The following is a 20,879-nucleotide window of genomic DNA, read 5'->3' on the forward strand; positions in this document are numbered from 1 at the left end:
AGCGAGGCTTCTGACTGGTTTTAACAGACGACATCACATTACCCCAGTCCTGGCCTCTCTCCACTGGCTCCCTGTTCGTTTTAGAATTGATTTTAAGATTTTGCTGATCACTTTTAAAGCACGTCTAGGTCTGACTCCAAGCTACATCATTGAGTTGTTAGCCCCTTATGAGCCAGCACGCAGCCTTAGATCCTCCGGTGGGGCCCTTCTGGCCGTTCCGGAGTCGAGGCTTAAATCAAAGGGTGACCGTGCTTTTGCTGTTAGAGCCCCTCGACTTTGGAACGACCTACCGGAGGGGATAAGGCTCGCAGAATCAGTAACTTCTTTTAAATCACTTCTTAAAACCCATTTTTATAGAGCAGCTTTTGAGTGATCCATTTAATTTTAAATTTACTTGTAAATGTAATATTGGTTTCTTGCTGTTCCAATTGTTTGGCTTTGACTCTTTGTGGAGCACTTTATAAACATTGTTTTTAAAGGTGCTATATAAATAAAGTTATTCTTATTATTAGGCTGGAACCCAAAGAACTGACTTTTATTTTGGTAAACTTCCTGTGTGACGCGCTCGATGAATGAAGTGAACATGAACCACCTTCAAAGAAACACATGTGTCCTTCATGTTGACCTTTTGTGTTAAAGAGTTTAATAAGTTATAAAAGCTTCAGGACACAGGAAGTGACGTGTGTTTAGATTCAAGTGAATGTTCTTCGAATGAGGAACAATAAAGTTTGTTCAAAGCTTCTCATGTTGGTCCCTAACGTCAAGAAAAGTTTAAAAACAAGAGAAAGTTTGACCAGAAAGAGGGTCGCATAACAATAAGAGGAGAGAAGTTCACATCTTCATCTGTGAGGAGGAGGAGCAGGGGCGGAGGAGGAGCCTCAGTGTGGTGTCTCCAGGTGATCCATCTTCTGGTGGATGGCCTGCAGCAGCAGCAGAGAATACTCCTCCAGCAGAGCTGCCATCTTGTCCCCCCCCACGCCCCCCACGCCCCCCAGCATGCTCGGTGCGCCGAGCGGCAGACAGTCTAACTCCGCCCTCATTCCCTGGAAGGCCTCCGATAGGACGACAGCCATCTGGTGCTGGTCGGAGGTGGAGTCACCATGGGAGGAGCCGCTCACCTGAGGGAGGGGGGGGGGGGAGTCATGTATAAATATACATATACAAATATATATATATATATATATATATATTAGTGCTGTGAAAAATAACGCGTTAACTCAGTTAATTAAATTACAGGATTAATTAGTTTTGTTTTTTTAATGCATTTAACGCATGCGCAGAATGAGCTTCCAATCCGTCTGTTGTTGGTCGTCTCTAACCAGCAGCATGTCATTCTGTCTCTAGTGTCGCGTTAACACGACTCCGATCTCCGTCTCGCGCGCCGCAGAGCTCGGATGCCGGCGTGTCCGCGCACATCGGGATGAAAAAAAGTCACTTTAATCGTTTCACTGCCCTAATATATATATATGTATATAGATATAAAATCAGAGTACATGTATATATATATATACGTATAATATGTTAGTATATATATATATATACATGTATATATATACACAGTACTATATATATATACATATATTATATATATATGTTTATATGTCAACCACACTCAGCCTGAGGACTCACTCTCCTGTACAGGTGTGTTGCTCTCTTGAAGCAGCTCTGCAGCTCATTGGTCAGAGACCTGCAGGACTCCATGCTGATTGGCTGGTCTGCAGAGAGAGAGAGAGAGAGAGAGAGAGAGAGAGAGAGAGAGAGAGAGAGAGAGGTGAGGTCTCTCTGCCAACACAACGGTTCTATATCACTTCTGTTCATAAAGGAAACAGCAAAGTCAATACTGAGGAGGAGGAAGAGGAAGAGGAGGAGGAGAAAGAGCTCACCCTTCAGTGCGGAGCAAGAGGACGAAGAGGGTGAAGAGGAATGAAGAGGAGCCAGTTCCCCGAGCCCATATTTAAAGATGACAGTATGAAGGGAGGAAGAGGAGGAAGAGGGTCCAAACCTGCGCTGGCTCTCGGCTCCACGCTGTTGCTGCCTCCAGGACTCCGAGGCTCCTCCCCCTGCCAAGGGGGGGGGAGGGGGGAGACGCAGGCCAGGGAGGGCTTGTCCGGCAGCGGCCTGCTGGGGACCCGAGTCTGGAGGCCCCGGGGGGGGGGAGGGGCGGCCTGATTACCCAGAGACGAGGAGGCCACCACGGGAACAACGGCAGCATGGGGGGGCGTGGCCAGAGGAGGAGGCGTGTCTTTGGCCTGAGAAGAGGGGGTCACCGGGGGGTCCTCGCCACATCCTGATAAGCCGTCGCCCACGGAGACGGAGCGAGACATCTTGGCCTTGGAGCTGGTGGTGGGACTCATGTAGGAGCGCGACGCCGCCGCAGAGGAGGAGGAGGAGGAGGAGGAGGAGGACTTCCTCGGAGGGGCAGACAACAGGGTAGTGGAGAGGGCAAAGGCTGGTTCCTGTAGGGGGGATCTGGGGGAGGCGGGGCTGGGTCTCTGAGAGGGAGGGGCCAGGGGGCGCCTCGGGGAGGAGGGCAGGGTGGTGGGGCGCTGCAGAGGGAGCAGCAGCTGGACCTCCCTGGGCGGACCGGAGGACTCACCTGGGGGAGAGAGCAGGATGAAGGTTCTGAGTGGCTCACCTGAGGTTCTAGAGGTTCCAGTCTTACCTGAGTCCATCAGCAGGTTCTGGACCGACTGAGCCTTCCGGAGTCCAGGAGAGGAGTTCAGATGTGAGGCAGCGGCTTGGCCCGTCGGTCCCAGATTCCTCTTGGACTCCACCGCGGGTTGGACCTTCTTCTTCAGGGGGGAGGGCCGTACGGGCTGGAGATGGTTCTGGTTCACAACATGTGGAGGCGGGTCCTGGTTGATCCTGTTCTGGGACTGTGCCTGGTCCTGAACTAAGGAGATTTGGTCCTGATTCTTGGTTTGGTCCTGGCTCCATGACACCCTCCTGTCCTGGGTTTGGTCCTGGTTCCATGACATCCTGTCCTGGGTTTGGTCCTGGTTCCATGACATCCTGTCCTGGGTTTGGTCCTGGTTTTTCCCCATCAAAGGGCGAACTTCTGAGACCAGAGGACGAGCCTCCCCTCCTCCTCCAGTGGGCCGAGATGGGAGAGGAAACACCGTTCGGCTGAGGAGGAACAGAACCAGAGGGCTCACGGACGGGTCCCGATGATCCGGATTAGGTTCACGGGGTCATGATGTTTTACCTTGCAGCAGGATTCTTTGAGAGGAACCGGGACGAGATGCTGAGACTCTCACTGGAGCTGTGAGACCCTCGGCTGGGACTTCCTGTCAATAGGGAAGACACATCTGTCCTTAGAGACCGCCAACACAAGTCCAAGACCAGAGACCTTCAACACAAGTCCAAGACCAGTACAAGTCCAGAGACCGTTAACACAAGTCCAAGACCAGAGACCTTCAACACAAGTCCAAGTCCTGAGACCGCCAACACAAGTCCAAGACCAGAGACCTTCAACACAAGTCCAAGTCCTGAGACCGCCAACACAAGTCCAAGACCAGAGACCTTCAACACAAGTCCAAGACCAGTACAAGTCCAGAGACCGCCAACACAAGTCCAAGACCTGAGACCTTCAACACAAGTCCAAGACCAGTACAAGTCCAGAGACCGTTAACACAAGTCCAAGACCAGAGACCGCCAACACAAGTCCAAGACCTGAGACCTTCAACACAAGTCCAAGACCTGAGACCTTCAACACAAGTCCAAGACCTGAGACCTTCAACACAAGTCCAAGACCTGAGACCGCCAACACAAGTCCAAGACCAGTACAAGTCCAGAGACCGTTAACACAAGTCCAAGACCTGAGACCTTCAACACAAGTCCAAGTCCTGAGACCTTCAACACAAGTCCAAGTCCTGAGACCTTCAACACAAGTCCAAGACCAGTACAAGTCCAGAGACCGTTAACACAAGTCCAAGACCAGTACAAGTCCAGAGACCGTTAACACAAGTCCAAGACCAGTACAAGTCTAGAGACCGTTAACACAAGTCCAAAGGTCTTGAACACAAGTCCAAGACCTTTGGACTTGTTGGATGTGAAATGGAGGTGTGGGTCCAGACCTGAACCTGAGAGGTTAGCCAGAGTCACAAAGTGTTCCTTCAGGAAGGCCTCCTGGTCTGGAGTCTGGGGGACCAGCAGAGAGGTCGTGACCTCTGCTCCTCCTCCTGCTCCTCCCTCCTCCTCCTCTTCGTCCTCCAGCTCAGAGGAGTGTCCATCCACACTGAGAGGTCCTGTGAGAAGTGAGACACAATTAATTAGTCTCACATTCTCCTGCAGGTCTGTCTGTACCTGTCTCACCTTCTCCTGCAGGTCTGTCTGTACCCATCTCACCTTCTCTTGCAGGTCTGTCTGTACCCATCTCCCCTTCTCCTGCAGGTCTGTCTGTACCTGTCTCACCTTCTCCTGTAGGTCTGTCTGTACCTGTCTCCCCTTCTCCTGCAGGTCTGTCTGTACCTGTCTCACCTTCTCCTGTAGGTCTGTCTGTACCTGTCTCACCTTCTCCTGTAGGTCTGTCTGTACCTGTCTCCCCTTCTCCTGCAGGTCTGTCTGTACCTGTCTCACCTTCTCCTGCAGGTCTGTCTGTACCCGTCTCACCTTCTCCTGCAGGTCTGTCTGTACCTGTCTCACCTTCTCCTGCAGGTCTGTCTGTACCTGTCTCACCTTCTCCTGCAGGTCTGTCTGTACCTGTCTCACCTTCTCCTGCAGGTCTGTCTGTACCTGTCTCACCTTCTCCTGCAGGTCTGTCTGTACCTGTCTCACCTTCTCCTGCAGGTCTGTCTGTACCTGTCTCACCTTCTCCTGCAGGTCTGTCTGTACCGGTCTCACCTTCTCCTGCAGGTCTGTCTCTACCGGTCTCACCTTCTCCTGCAGGTCTGTCTGTACCTGTCTCACCTTCTCCTGCAGGTCTGTCTGTACCCATCTCACCTTCTCCTGCAGGTCTGTCTGTACCTGTCTCACCTTCTCCTGCAGGTCTGTCTGTACCTGTCTCCCCTTCTCCTGCAGGTCTGTCTGGACTGGACAGGCTGGAGCTGAACCCGAGTGAGCAGCCACTGTCTGGACTGGGTTTGTCCTGACTTCCTGCAGCAGGACACGCCTCCTTCACCTGGAACTCACTGACAGGAAGGGGTGGGGTTTAGAGGTCACTGACAGGAAGGGGTGGGGTTTAGAGGACGTAAATGACAGGAAGGGGGGGGGGGTTAGAGGGGGTCACTGACAGGAAGGGGTAGGGTTTAGAGGAGGTCACTGACAGGAAGGGGCGGGGTTTAGGGGGGGGGGGTCACTGACAGGAAGGGGCAGGGTTTAGAGGTCACTGACAGGAAGGGGCGGGGTCACTGACAGGAAGGGGCAGGGGTTAGAGGAGGTCACTGACAGGATGGGCGGGGTTTAGAGGAGGTCTGCTACTTCCTCATCACATGGGACTCTTTATCTTATAGCTGCTGCAAAGGATTGTGGGTCAGAGTAGCTTGTTGTTGTTGTTTTGACATAATTACAGACCTTCCTGCCAGGCTCACACTGTCTTCCAATTGGTCTGGATACAGCACCACAGCCTCCCTGTCTGGGCTGTGATTGGCCAGCGGGATGAAGTCTGGCCTCTGATTGGTCCTCAGCTCGTTGTCCTGGACAGACGGATGTACAGGTTCTTCACTCAGAGACGGTTCTTAGGTGTCTGGGTTCTCCTCCTGAACGTGTTCTCACCCATGCAGTGTTGACCTGCAGACTGATGCTGCTCCCCAGCTTCTGATTGGTCATGTGAAGCCCCGCCCCCACAAAGTGGCCCATCTCATAGGGGGCGGGGCTAACATCAACGAGGCACATCTTCACCTGGGTGAAAAGGTAAAGTTAACCCTGTTTCATGGAGTCTGGTTCGTTGTGGTTCCTGTGAGCTTCCTGACCTGTGGCTCCGCCCGCAGCTCCGCCTGTCTGTCAGGACAGTCCAAGTCCAGCAGCCTGAGGTCCAACATGGACTTCACCTCCAGGACTTCGTTGCCGGCCATCCTCCTGGACCAGCGCCGGCGAGGGAGGTGCCCCCCTGCTGCATCCTGAGGGGTCAGAGGAGCACTATGATCCTGGTTCAGGACCAGGACCACCTGAGACCAGAACCCTGTAAACACCACGTAGTCTGACCTTCAGGTCTCTGCAGCGCTGAGCGTCCAACGTCTCGTCACGCGTCTCTACGGGAACACAACGAGACTTTGACCTTTATACCTGGAACACTTTAAATATGTTATATTAATGTCTTATTTAATTAGAACAGAGATATCCATACATACAGTACATATATATATATATATATACAAACATATATATATACACACACAGATATATATATATATATATTTATTTATATATGGAACAGACCCGTCTCCTCCTCAAGGTGCCCTGCTGTGACCATATAAGGACTCCTGCACTCTTCCTCCTCTTCCTCCTCTTCCTCCTCCTTGTCGCTGTCAGACGACATGTTAACAACACGAGGAGAAGACACCTCCCGGCTGCACACATACACACACACACACACACACAGGTCACACTTCTCTCATGAACATGATGACATGTTTAACTGGTGAACAAACCTGTGGTTGATCACTTTCTGCTGAGGTGCATTCTGGGAGGTCTGAGCAGAGTCGGGAGGTCGAAGGTCAGCAAGCCGCTGCCTCATCCTGATGGTCAACTCTGGACTGAGACGCCACACAAAGATACAGCTACACACACACACACACAGACGCAGATTACCACATAAATAAATTGATCTGTAGATAAATGACTAGTTCAGGACTGGAGGACATGAAGATATGAAGACACGAAGATATGAGGACATGAAGACATGAGGACATGAAGACATGAAGGTATGAGGACATGAAGAAATGAGGACATGAAGACATGAAGGTATGAGGACATGAAGAAATGAGGACATGAAGAAATGAGGACATGAAGATATGAGGACATGAAGACATGAAGATATGAGGACATGAAGATATGAGGACATGAAGACATGAAGGTATGAGGACATGAAGGTATGAGGACATGAAGAAATGAGGACATGAAGACATGAAGATATGAGGACATGAAGAAATGAGGACATGAAGAAATGAGGACATGAAGATATGAGGACATGAAGACATGAGGATATGAGGACATGAAGACATGAGGATATGAGGACATGAGGACGTGACGTACCTGTCTCCAGACACAGTGATCAGGTGTCTACAGTCACTGCTGAACTTCAACCCGGTGACGATCTCTGAGAGACACAGAGATATATATGTTTATATTTACATATATATATAAATATATAAATTGATATATGTATGTATATATATATATATATATATCTATAGAAATATATATTTAAATAAATATATGTATGTATATATATATATTTATATAAATATATAAAAATTAATATATATATATATATAAATATATACATATATATATACAGTATATGTATATATATAGATAGATATATACACATGTATATACTCACTGACCCGAGTGTCCGAACATGGTGGCCACACATTCCCCGGAGTAAAAGTCGAAGATGCTGATATTCTTGTCTGAACAGGAGGTGGCGATGTAGAGACCCGACGGGTCTATCTGCACCTTGAGGAGCGTGCCGTCCTCTCCCTGAGAGCCTTTGTACATCTTCTTCTGCTTCCCGTTGCTGATGCTGAAGATCCTGGGGGTGGGAATGTGTTACCATGGTGACCAGCAGGGGGCAGCGTGGACAGGAATCTCTAATGTCTACTTTATTAATTATGAATCATCTTTTTTATCATAAGGCTTAATGAAAGAACCAATGAGCTACTCGCGGTGCCTTCAAGTGCTGCAGGACTTCTGTAACTTCATGTGAATTAAACCTGGAGGACAGTTAAATACAGAGTGAGGTACCCAAAGGTCAAAGGTCAGGATGTCTATGTGTACAGACTGTGAAGCCCTCTGAGGGGAGGTTGAGATTATGGGCTATACAAAATAAACTGAATAACACGATGTCTGATCTACACTCTTATTCCTGAGGAGGAGGAGGAGGAGGAGGAGGAGCAGCAGGAGGAACAAGAAGAGCAGGAGGGGGAGGAGGAGCAGGAGGAGGAATCATAGTCATAATCCTCCTCCTGGTGCCTGCTGGGTAATAATCCTCCCTGCAGACTGAACTGTCATGTTTGTTTAGCTTCACGTGGATTAACACACACACACACACACAGACACACAGACACACACACACAGACACACCCACAGACACACACACACACACCTGATGCTGCGGTCCTGACAGCCCACTGCAGCGTACTTCCTGGTTGGTTCCACGTCCATGTCGTACAGCGTCGTCTTCCTCACCACATGGTGAGTCCGAGTGAACTGGAGCCCGCCCTCCACCTGAGGAGGAGGAGGAGGAAGAGGAGGAAGAAGACTATCTTGAGAACCAGTGGCCTCTATTGTGGTCGAAGGGTCATCGGTGTGGAGGCGGCAGCCCGCGAATAAAGATCCTAAATCCAACCGACATGTCCTCTCAACCGAGAGGACATGTCGGAGGGGGACCGGAGACTGAGCTGGACTCTAGAGGGGGACCGGAGAGTCTAGAACTCTCCTGGTCCCTCACTACTCGGTCTCCGGGGGAAAGTTTATGCCAGAGAGCTGAGAGGAGGAACTGTGGACCAGATCTTTACCCCCCAAGACCACTGGAGGGGTCCTAGGAGCCCAACCAGTCTATCTGTGCTTTGTGGACTTGGAGGTCTCCCAGCTGGCCCAAACGCCTCTAACCCGTCTTTAATGAAACAGACGTCCCCCAGGACTCCAGGGCGTCCCCCAGGACTCACCTGCTGAGCCGTGCGGAAGTAGACGCTCTTATCAGCTCCACAGCTGATCAGTCTCACCTTCCCCTCATTGGCTGGCAAACAGGGAGAATGGGTGATGTCAGAGAGATGATATCATTCACAAACACAACCTGAACATGAGCGGTCAGAGGTCAGAGGTCACGAGACTGACCGACGAATCGGACGGCGGTGATGGAGGACGAGTGTTCGTCCAGAGTCTGGACCAGACTGTAGTCTCTGCTGGCATCCAGGACGTGGATCAGACGGTCACGACTGGCTGTGGCTAACAGCTGGAGACCTGAGAGACAGGAGACAAGAGACAGGAGACCAAGAGACAGGAGACAAGAGACAAAAAGACACAATCATATATAGTGTGGCAGCTAGAGGGGCAGGGTGTCTAATTGGCCTTGGCTGAGCTGATGCTGCTCCAATAAAAGGAGCAGTACAGGGTGAGTTTGGAAGAGTTAGCAGAGGCGCAGTCTTGCGGTCTGCTGGTAAACAATGAATGTTGCCGAACAGAACCTTAGTATTGTCGAATCTCTGGTGCTTTGGGGGGAAACCCACGGGTGATGGCCGTGAAGCTGATATATTAGGGCTGTCAGCGTTAACGCGTTAATCTATGCGATTAATTTGTCGCGATTAGCATATTTTAACGCAATTAACGGAACTTTGTTTACTTCCGGTGTGCGTTGACGTTTTTGCACTCCTCTGAGTGTCAAACCGCGGCAGTACGGTTTGACACTGTTTCCGTTTTAAAAACAATTATTTTTCCGCGAAAATACGGAGCAGAAATCAGTTTAACTCGTGGATGAATCAGTCGGGTTTCCTCCTGCGCTCCTTCCTCCCGTCTCCCCCTCTGATACACAGAGGAACGGAGGGGCGACGTGTCGGGTGACGCGGCGCGGAAATAACTCGTCACACGAAACCTTCAACGTGATTTGTCAATCCGTTTGTCTGTCAACATTTAGCGAAAGAAACAACCAATGAACACTCAGTTAATCACAAAGGACCTCCCACCACACAGGTGAGGCTCTATCGCAGCCTGTCAGTCAGAGAAGCAGAGAACACGGCACCAGGACAATGTGCCTCAATATAGAGATGAGATTGTTCTGGAATGTTTGATGTATAACACGTGGGTATGTGTCATATGCAAAAGCCTTTAAAAGGTGAATTTACATTTTTTTGTAGAATGGAGAAAATGCCCCCAGCCTCCAGAGGGTGAACGTGACATATTTGAATGTCAGTCAGTTACCAAGGCCACTGGTTCTGCTGCTGTTCAATGTTAAAGATGACAGGACCAATGGGGTCTCAAATGCACCTTTTTTTATTACTAATCTGGATGTTTCACTGAAGAAACAATTTATCATACACGATATTAAATACCTCGCTGGCACTGTATATGTAGGAGCCTCTTTGAAAACACAGCTCTGTGTGAAGCTTTGTCTTTAAAAAAAAGAAGAAAAAAAAACTTTAATCGCGATTAATGAATTTCAAAATGTGCGATTAATTTGTAAATTCTTTTTAATTGATTGACAGCCCTAATATATATATAGTTTATATGTATATTTAATATACATATATGTAATGTACGTGGTTCTCACCAGTCTCTGGTTTGGAGAACTCGAGGCAGAGAATCTCAGAGTCGTGAGCCTGAACATTCAAGATCTCCTCCATAGAGTCCAGATTATGGATCCTACACACACACACACACACACACACGCACGCACGCACACACGCACACACGCACGCACGCACGCACGCACGCACACACAGGTTACTGTTAAGGTACGTTCACACCAAAAGCGACGCTCCGCGAGAGGCGGGGCTTATCTCCGTGTCTCGTCTCCGTAAAGACAGTTATCATTTCCGTCATCCACCACGAAGAACTAACCACTAGTTCTGCTTTATACTTGTTGAGGACATCCCACAAACGTCTGAACATCTAACGCCCTCGTGTTGAGTTCATAACATTATATCATATATATATGTAAATATATATATATATATATATATTTATACATATCATCACCCGTAGACTCACACAGCTCGGTCACTTTCACTGATGAAGTTACTGTTACGTCTGAAAGACTTCCAGCGCTACGAGAACATCTAACGCGTGATATTGTGTTCATAACATTATAATATATAATATATGTTATTGTGTTCATAACATTATAATATATGTTATTGTGTTTATAACATTATTGCGATGACGCGCGGAGCAACTCAAGAGCTGATTGGCCCGAGTTGCGAAACTATCGCTGTAAACACGTCTCTCACATTGCGTTGCCCGAAAAGCACCGCCCGGAAAATTGTTGCATCTATCGCAGCAACACGCGTCTGTGCGTTGACTTTTTATGGGATTCGGTCGCGCGAAAAAACCGCGTGAACGTACCTTACCCCTAACCCCTCATGAGTAGAGGCTCCGCCCCTCCAGCTCACCTGAGGACTCCCATGCGGTCTCCAGAGGCCAGGTGTTGTCCATCAGGACTCACCCTCAGGGTCCTAATGCCTGCCCTGCTCTGGTCAGCCTGCTGCCCGTCTGATGACCCCGCCTTCTCCGTGTTGCCCCCGGTGACGGTGGCACTCTCGGGGTCCAGCAGGGTGGAGACGTTGTCGTCCAAATAAATGACCTTTTGTAAGTCCTGAGGGGTCAAAGGTCACTGATATCAGGAGGGTCAGTTTACTGTAGAGGTAAACAAAGACTTATGTACGAGGGGTACAGGTGTAGGGGTACAGGTGTAGTTCAGGTGAATGGGTGTAGTTCAGGTGAACAGGTAGAGATCAGGTGAATGGGTGTAGGTCAGATAAATGGGTGTAGTTCAGGTGAATGAGTGTAGTTCAGGTGAACAGGTAGAGATCAGGTGAACGGGTGTAGGTCAGATACATGGGTGTAGTTCAGGTGAACAGGTAGAGATCAGGTGAACGGGTGTAGGTCAGATACATGGGTGTAGTTCAGGTGAACAGGTAGAGATCAGGTGAACGGGTGTAGGTCAGATAAATGGGTGTAGTTCAGGTGAATGGGTGTAGGTCAGATGAACAGGTAGAGATCAGGTGAACGGGTGTAGGTCAGATAAATGGGTGTAGTTCAGGTGAATGAGTGTAGGTCAGATGAACAGGTAGAGATCAGGTGAATGGGTGTAGCTCAGGTGTGTGTACCTGGCTCAGGATGTTCTTGGTGAGGAGCTTGTGTCCGTCGGTGTTCCACAGCCGGATGGTGTTGTCTGAGGAGCAGGACAGGTAGGAGCCGGGGGCCAGCTGAGCCCCTCCCCCTGACCCCGCCCCCTCTGGGTACACCTGTGAGACACGAGACATTATTATTATTATTCGGGTCTAAGCACGAAAAAGTAAATTTGAGGATTAAGCGCCGCCCACTTAGAGTTTCCACTATTTGTAATTGTTCACAAGAAATGGACCAATCACCCTCTGAGGGGCGTGGCCTAGCGCGTCACCACACAACTAAAAAAAGCATTCACAGCCTGAGTGGGCGTAGCGCCCCCTACTGGCAGCCAGGACACAGACAGCCTCCACGTGTCCTCGAGCAGCATGAAGTCATGTTCTCTAGCGCCACACGGTGGACACAAGAAGTGGACACAGGAAGTGAACGCTTTGCCGACGTGCTGCTCTCAGTGTCAACTATTATCATTCCTGCAGAAACCCGTCACGAGACCTTTGACCTCTGGGCCCCAGGGCACTGACCTCCAGGCTCCACACGCAGGCGGAGTGGTAGAGGGCGGAGTAGAGCTTCCCCGCCCTGCGGGGGTCACGGAGGTCACGCACGTCCCAGACGTAAACACTGTGGTCGTTGTACACGCAGGACAGCCAGCGGCTGGCGGGGTCGTAGGTCAACGCCACGGTGTCCGGGTACCGGGCCTCGGGCCGGCTGGAGAACAGCTGACTGAGGAGAAACCATGGCAACCTGCGTCAGTGTGTGAGTGAGTGAGGGTGAGTGTGTGTGTGAGAGTGTCTGTGTGTGTGTGTGTCTCTCTGTGTGTATGCGTGTCTCTGTGTGTGTGCTTGTGTGTGTGTCTGTGTGTGTGTGTGTGAGTGTGTCTCTGTGTGTGTGTGTGTGCGTCACCTGGCGTCCACCATGCTGGCGAGGTCCACCCCCAGACAATGTGGGCGGGGCATGGTGCACAGGAAGTGGAGGCTGACGGGGCTGAAAGCTCGAACCGTCCCGTCAGAACAACCACAGAAGATCAACTCGTCTGTGACGGAGAGACAGGTGGCCTGAGACGCCTGAGGACACACAGGAGGACACACAGGAGGAGGAAAGGAGGAGGAGAGGAGGACACACAGGAGGACACACAGGAGGACACACAGGAGGAGGAGAGGAGGACACACAGGAGGACAGACAGGAGGAGGAAAGGAGGAGGAGAGGAGGACACACAGGAGGACACACAGGAGGAGGAAAGGAGGAGGAGAGGAGGACACACAGGAGGACACACAGGAGGAGGAAAGGAGGAGGAGAGGAGGACACACAGGAGGACACACAGGAGGACACACAGGAGGAGGAAAGGAGGAGGAGAGGAGGACACACAGGAGGACACACAGGAGGAGGAGAGGAGGACAGACAGAGACAGAGCGGTGAGTAATGATGTCCACTTGGTCTTGAGTTCACCATGAAGATGATGAAGATGAAGATGAAGATGAGGATGATGAAGATAGTAATATTGTCAACAAGGTTTTAAGTATCTCGGCCAATCAGGTGGAGTGTTGATTTTGAATGACCAATGGAGTCAGAAGAAGGAAGTGGGCGTGTCCGAGTCAGTCAGCTCAGCCAGTGAGGATAAAGATTCATAACTATATCCTTCATGTTATTAGTGTATTACTATGTTATTAGCATATTATTCTATTAGATAAGATATTACGTTATTCATCCCCAGGGGAGATTAATAGAGCATATTACATTCAAGAATTTAAATTATAAAGCTCAAAGAAATTGTTAAATGATCAAAGTTCCGTTAAGTCTAAACTCTTAACCTTTAGTTTGTTAGCTAGCGGTAGCATGTACTCATCTAGCAGCATGTTAGCTCCCAGCTGTAAGTTTGTATGGCAAGCTAACAGCTAACCAGCAGCTAGCGACAACTGAAGACCTTAAATATAAGGAGAGACGACGACTTACGGACGCAGAGTCCACCGTCTGCATAGAAAGCAGGAAGGAAGCAGACAGAGAGCAGACAAGAAGCAGGAAGGAAGCAGAGAGGAAGCAGGAAGGAAGCAGAAAGGAATCAGACAGGAAGCAGGAAGGAAGCAGACAGAAAGGAAGCAGACAGGAAGCAGAGGATCATTAGTTTCAGCCGAGGCCTCAGTGAGAGGTTCTGGGCTGCACCACCTGGACTCACCCGTAGCTCCACCCACTTCTCCAGCAGCCTGCGCTGGTTGAACTCACACAGCAGCCCGGAGGAGGTGATGCAGAAGGTGGAGGCGGCCTGCCGGCCACGCCCACACGCCACGTCGCTGAAGAAGTTGTTCCTGAGCTCTCCCAGCAGCCCTGAACGCCCCAGCAGGGGCACGGTGGCGTTCACCTGCAGACGGGGGACAGGGATCAGTGACCGAGCAGCTCACAGCAGGTCTCCATCAACAGGAAGTGGTGGCCGGGGGAACCTTGGAGGTCTTGGCGTGGTCCAGGTACCAGAACTTGACGTGGCGGTTGCCGGCGGTAACAAAGTAGGAGCTGTCGTCTGAGAAGGAGACGGCTGTCACCTTACTGGACACCTTGTTGGCTGCAACCACCACACTCTTCTGTTAACAACAACAACAACAGCTGTCAACACAGGTCATGTGATCTGACCTCTGGAGGCCCATTGGACCGTCGTCTGAATGAACGGCTTTACCATCAATTATTATTTAGTGTACTGGGACTTTATTTGTATTTAGGCTTTTATTTTGGAATTGTTGATGAATTCAGTTTCATGTTTATTTTCATATATATATATAAATATATATATATATATATATATATATGTATATTTATATGTATAGTTACCTTCCAGCTCCACACGTTCACCATCATGTCGTGCTGGTATCCGACGCTCACGATGTATTTGCTGTTGGGGGAAAACGCGACGCAGGAAACTCCATATTTATGCTGCTGGAGCTCCGACACCTGGACACGCCCACTGACATCCCACACCCTCACCGCAGGCATGTGACCACTCTGAGGGGGGGGGGGGGGGACAGACATCAATCTATCATTGTAACATCTATTGTTCATCTGGTCACATGACACCTATTGATCATCTGGTCACATGACATCTATTGTTCATCTGGTCACATGACATCTATTGTTCATCTGGTCACATGACACCTATTGATCATCTGCTCACATGACATCTATTGTTCATCTGGTCACATGACATCTATTGTTCATCTGGTCACATGACACCTATTGTTCATCTGGTCACATGACATCTATTGTTCATCTGGTCACATCACATATTGTTCATCTGTTCACATGACATCTATTGTTCACCTCTCCGGTGACGATGTACTTCCCGTCTGGGGAGAAGGACAGCGTGGTGATGGCCTTCCTGAGGATGAGCCAACACTTCTGATTATACTAACAACAATAATAATACTACAATGACAACAATGATGAGAATAATAAGAACAGACAGGCAGGACGTGAGAGCTGATTCGCTGAAAGTTTACCTGGAGCTGTTGAAGATGTGATGCTGCTTGTTCTTCTTAGGATTCAACAGGACGACCACACACCTGCAGACACACACACACACACACACACACACAAAGAGACACAGACACACATACACACACACCACACAGACTATGTGTTAACACGTAAGAACAGAACCACAAAAAAACGGCACCCCACTGCTCACACACATGTGTGTCTGTGTCTGTGTGTCTGTGTGTATCTTTTTGTGCGTGTCTGTGTGTGTGTGTCTGTGTGTGTCTTTTTGTGTGTGTGTGTGTGTCTCTGCGTGTGTGTGTGTCTCTTTGTGTGTGTGTGTCTCTGTGTGTGTGAGTGTGTCTGTGTGCGTGTCTGTGCATGTGTGTCTGTGTGTGTCTTTAATCTGATAATCTCCTCAGCCTCTAAACATGAGGCAGTGTGTCTGTGTGAGTTTAATCCTCTACTTCATGTTTATACCCAGAATGCAACACTTAATTCTGTTTAAATACAAGTAAATATGTTAAATCGGTGTTCCTATTGTAAAAGAACATAGAACACACACGGACACAAACACACACACACACACACACTCACCCTGCAGGGTAGGCCAGTAGTCCGGTTCGGGGGTCGCAGGCCAGCGCTCGGGTCCCTGGAGCCGTGATGCCCAGAACCTTCTCCAAGGTCACCTGGAGGTCAGGAAGCAGACTGACTTCATCCAAGGGCTAGACTACCAAGACTACCCAGACTGAGACTACCCAGACTACCCAGGCAGAGACTACCCAGACTACCAAGACTACCCAGACTGAGACTACCCAGACTACCCAGGCAGAGACTACCCAGACTACCAAGCCTACCCAGACTGAGACTACCCAGACTACCCAGACTGAAACTACCCAGACTGAGACTACCCAGACTGAGACTAACCAGACTGAGATTAAAAAGAAAAATGTATAAACGAAAACAAGTAAATAAAGTTATTTCTCACAAGCTGTGTGTCTATGTGTTGATATATGTGTGTGTGTGTACATGTGTGTGTGTGTATGTGTGTGTACATATACTTGTGTGTATTTATGTACATGTATATCAGTGGCGGGCCGTTAGGGCCTTCTTAGTCGTCTCTGAAGGCCTAAACATAATTACAAAGTTATAGCTATTTTATAATAAAAAATAAAAATCTTTTATTTTCTTAATTTGTATTGTCTTATTTTCTTATTGTCTTCCTCTGCTGCTGTGCTTCCATCCCGCAGCGCTGCTTCCAGTCACATTCATTTTAACGGGAACTTTTATCCAATCAGGTTGTTGTCATGGTGTTCTTTACGGCGCTGTGGACCACAAGCTTAATGAGCGTGTTTATGTATCTGCTCTCTGCGGGGCTACTTGTAGTTCCTAGAGTCTTAAAAAGTAGGATGGGAGCCAGAGCCATCAGTTATCAAGCTCCTCACATCGGATCAAGAAAAACTCCCAAACAACCCTTCACGGGAAAAAAAGGGAAGAAACCTTCAGGAGAGCAATAGAGGAGGATCCCTCTCAAGGATGAACAACCTTGTGGAACTTTGATAAAGAAGGCCAGCAGCGTGCTGGGGTGTCCTCTGGATACTGTGTAGGTGGTGGGGGGCGGGAGGATGATGGCAAAGCTCTCGTCCCTGATGAACCACGCCTCCCACCCCATGCAGGACACTGGCAGCTCTGCACAGCTCCTTCAGCCACCGGCTGATTCCTCCCCGGTGTCTGAGGAGAGGAACCACAAGTCCTTCCTTCCTGCTGCTGTCAGGCTGCACAACAAACTGCAGTAGATCGCTGGAGATCGTGGCAAACTCTGCACTTTACTTTACTCAGCACTTTACTTTATTTCCCCCCTGTATATTTAGTATTACGTTTTTAGTTTTTAGTATTTAGTTTTGTGTTTTATATTTATTTTCATTGATGCTCTGATGTGCACCGCTGCTGTGATTTTTGAAATTTCCCCACTGTGGGACAAATAAAGGAATATCATCATCATCATCATCATCATCATCAACTCCGTGACTAACGTTGGTGGTTATCGAGGCTTCATCGTTTACAAATACAAACTGAAATCGATCTGATAAATAGGATTCAAACCAACTTAGTGCGGTGCCTGAAGGTTTCTTCCCTTTTTCCCTGTGAAGGGTTGTTTGGGAGTTTTTCCTGATCCGATGTGAGGTTTTGGGACAGGGATGTCTATGTGTACAGATTGTAAAGCACTCTGAGACAAATTTGTAATTTGTGAAATAAACTGAATTGAATTTAATTGAATGTGTTTGTAGGTGTTGTTGTTGTTGTTGCTTCATGTAACATTTCACTTGTTGTAGTGTCATCTGAATACGAGGTGTTTACACCAAACCAATAATAACTTGTAGCTGTGACGTCATAATGAGGTTATTCGTGTAACTGAGGGTTTTACGTTACTTATTAACACAAGAAACACGGCAACTTTATCTCTTTCTATCAGCTCCTTCACAATAAAAGCCCCGGACCGGAATACTGGTGAACGAATATCTTACATTAGGTTGTTCAGCTGTAGTAAGATGGCATTGAAGGCCGAGGGAGAACATGCACGCCCCGCCACTGGTATGTCTATGTGTATATATCTATATGAGTGTATATCTATAAGAGTGTATAGATATATATGTGTGTATAGATGTATGTGTATATATGTGTATATATGTGTATATAGATGTATGAGTACATAGATATGAGTATATAGATATATGTGTATGTAGATATGTGTATATAGATGAATGTGTATGTAGATATATGTGTATATAGATATATGTGTGTGTGTATGTAGATATATGTGTGTGTGTATATAGATATATGAGCAGGCACGTGCACAGATAGAGCCCTAGTGGTGCTCAAGCACCAGCCCCTTTGCCCTGGATGAGTAAAGTGCCCTTTTTGCTGGAGACACATTTTTTTTATTCATCCGTATTTAAGAATAAACGTTACTCTTTCTGTCATCAAGTCCCCACCCCAATGGGTTTTAATATCCGACGGGGCATTTATTTGAGTTCTTGTGAGAATTTCGCCCCGACCCGATCCGCGGCGCTCACGAGCCCCCCCTCCTCTCCCTCCCCCCGCCGCGCCCCTCCCTCCTCCTCCTCCACTTCCTCCTCCGCGCAGTGCTCCTCGCGCCACCGAACGGCTGCACCTCCTTCTCCTCTGACCCGCAGCACCAGACACACCTGACGGTGTTTGTCCCCTGACGTTGTTTTGTGATAAATCAACCACAACATTAGCGCTGCTGAAAACATGACGTCACTGGTCCGACGGTTCCGAAACAAATAAACAAACAAAAACTCCGTGATTTCAAAGCCTCGTCCAGCTGTTTACTGACGTTAGTTATGTTTAGAGAATAGAGAGAGAAGAGAAGAGAGAGAGAATTCAAGAGAAAAGAGAGAGAGAGGGAGAGAGAGAAGAGAGGAGAGAGAATTCAAGAGAAAGAGAAGAGAGAGAAAGAGAGAGAGGAGAGAGAGAGAGAGAAAGAGAGAGAGAGAGAGAATTCTTATTCCGTTCTATTCAACAGGGGCTAGTCTAGGATTTTCGTGGCCAGACTGAAAAAAAATCATAAGGCCTCTCTTGTTCAGAGGGCCGGGCCAAATGTGGAGGCGGGCCGTATCCGGCCGCGGGCCTTAGTTTTAAAATAAATAAATAAATATACACTTTTATTAATCCCCAAGGGGAAACTAGTTCTCTGCATTTAACCCATCCTTAGTTATTAAGGAGCAGTGGGCTGCGGTGAAGCGCCCGGGAAGCAACTGGGGGTTCAGTGCCTTGCACAAGGACACTTCGACTTGCAGCTAATGGGGAGAGCGGGGATCGAACCCACGACCTTGCGGTTGAAGGACAGCCCTCTTACCCCACTGAGCTACAGCCGCCGTTTGAGGACCACTGCTCTTGGCTGTTGATGTCTATCAATATCGCTCATTTTGAAAATGACGCAAGAGGGCAATACGGATCTGTGTCAGACCAGCGAGGAGGGCAATACGTGGCTGGCATGACGCCCATTAGCCAATCAGAATGCTTGTACTGTTGTTGCTCTCTAATAATTCATCTTTATTCATAAAGAAAATGTAAGCTAGCTGTCTGATGCTGCCAGAGGAGACGCAGGTCGAGGATGTATTGCATCATCAGTGTAATGCTGCTTATGCTTCAACTGTCAGAATTTTTTTTTGGCATTGGGTGCCCTTTTTTTTGGTTTGAGCACCTGCCCCCCAAAATGTCTGTGCACGTGCCTGTATATGAGTATATAGATATATGTGTATGCAGATACATGTGTATGTGTATATAGATATGAGTATATAGATGTATGTGTATGTAGATGTATGTGTATATGAGGATATAGATATGTGTATTGTGACGACCCTCTTCCGCTGCAGTTGGGTACCTGGCCTTAAAGGGCTTCCTGGTGGGAGGAGCTACCAGAGAACATAAAAGGAGGCACCAAGGGGCGTGATCTTTCTCGCTCCTGCACTTATGACTATCACTCAGCAGGGCCTGCTGCACCAGCCTCGGCATGTGCTTCTTGTAGTGTTTTGTTGCTACAATAAATAGTTTTCGTTATAAAGATCAGTGTGTGTGGCCTCCCTTTTTCTTACCAGCCGTGAGCCAGGTGGTAACAGTATGTAGATATGTGTATGTGTATATAGATATACGTGTATGTAGATATATATATAGATACACATACATCTATATACTCATATCTACATGTGTATGTAGATATATGTATGTGTATATAGATATACGAGTATATAGAGACATGTGTATATATCTATAATGTGTATGTACATAAGCGCTGCCGCCTCCCACCTTGCCGCTCAGCTCCTCCTGCTGCCGCGCCGCGCCGCCGCTCCTCCTCCTCCGCAGCTTGATGGACGGGGAGCGCAGCAGGTTCTTTATGCGGCTGCGGATCGTTCCGCTTCCCTCCGCGGTCATTGCGCTGCTAGCTGCCCGGTTAGCAGCCTCTCTCAGCGGCTGGAGCTCCTCTCTGTGGCCGCTGCTGTCATTCTGTCTGCGCGCCGCGCCGGTCAGGTCCGGGCCGCTCGCCTCTGGGTTCGGGTTGTGGGCTGGTCCGGGCCGCGGGCTCCGGTTCCTCCGCCGCTGCGGAGACACGAGCTGAGGGACCGAGCGTCAAGAACCTATGCGGCAACGACACGAGCAATTTCGGCCAGGCTTTTCAAAATAACACCGCGAGGATCTCAGTCTGATCAGAATATGAGTTCCTCAGTTTCTTTTTGAGGAGAATGTATTTAATAATATGGACTAACACCGTCACGGTATCATGTGAAGTCACGGGACTACTTCCCTTTGACAGACGAGAACCAAAACCGACAGCGGTGCTTTTACTTTATTGTATTTCCGGTATCGTGTCTGACGCTGCGGCGGCCCTAGCGGCAGACACA

General features: G+C 48.7%; 1 protein-coding gene across 3 annotated transcripts; it reads right to left on the reverse strand.

Moving 5' to 3' along the window:
• Positions 1–620: 620 nt before the first annotated feature.
• mapkbp1 (mitogen-activated protein kinase binding protein 1) lies at positions 621–20,711 on the reverse strand. Of its 3 annotated transcripts, none has more exons than XM_056426383.1 (31): positions 20,287–20,711; positions 16,054–16,145; positions 15,480–15,542; positions 15,301–15,358; positions 14,815–14,985; positions 14,433–14,570; positions 14,171–14,353; positions 13,951–13,968; positions 12,904–13,064; positions 12,525–12,723; positions 11,985–12,122; positions 11,268–11,470; positions 10,427–10,518; positions 8,998–9,123; positions 8,829–8,899; positions 8,267–8,388; positions 7,506–7,693; positions 7,192–7,255; positions 6,588–6,716; positions 6,376–6,506; positions 6,142–6,188; positions 5,910–6,056; positions 5,713–5,832; positions 5,512–5,633; positions 4,999–5,129; positions 4,077–4,247; positions 3,206–3,287; positions 2,663–3,126; positions 2,003–2,596; positions 1,630–1,715; positions 621–1,118 (listed from the first exon to the last, which is right to left on the reverse strand). In XM_056426383.1, the coding sequence occupies exons 1-31, from the start codon at positions 20,410–20,412 to the stop codon at positions 879–881; spliced, it is 4,677 nt and encodes a 1,558-aa protein (XP_056282358.1). In that variant the 5' UTR covers positions 20,413–20,711; the 3' UTR covers positions 621–878. The 3 variants fall into 3 exon arrangements, with proteins under 3 accessions (XP_056282358.1, XP_056282357.1, XP_056282359.1); XM_056426382.1 differs by having other exon boundaries at positions 5,713–5,838; positions 20,287–20,710; XM_056426384.1 differs by lacking the exon at positions 13,951–13,968 and having other exon boundaries at positions 5,713–5,838; positions 20,287–20,710.
• Between the last annotated feature and the right edge of the window lie 168 nt (positions 20,712–20,879).

The sequence above is a fragment of the Pseudoliparis swirei genome, chromosome 11 (genome assembly GCF_029220125.1).
Source record: "Pseudoliparis swirei isolate HS2019 ecotype Mariana Trench chromosome 11, NWPU_hadal_v1, whole genome shotgun sequence".
In the NCBI taxonomy this organism is placed as follows: domain Eukaryota; kingdom Metazoa; phylum Chordata; class Actinopteri; order Perciformes; family Liparidae; genus Pseudoliparis; species Pseudoliparis swirei.

What these genes read in the sequence shown, in the direction of transcription:
- mapkbp1 (XM_056426382.1), bottom strand. Translation starts at nt 20,412, where the DNA reads ATGACCGCGGAGGGAAGCGGAACGATCCGCAGCCGCATAAAGAACCTG. An exon ending in TGTCAGGACCGCAGCATCAG is followed by an intron (nt 7,694 to 8,266) that starts GTGTGTGTGTGT and finishes TCCCACCCCCAG; the next exon opens with GATCTTCAGCATCAGCAACG. An exon ending in GAACCTGCTGATGGACTCAG is followed by an intron (nt 2,597 to 2,662) that starts GTAAGACTGGAA and finishes TCTCTCCCCCAG; the next exon opens with GTGAGTCCTCCGGTCCGCCC.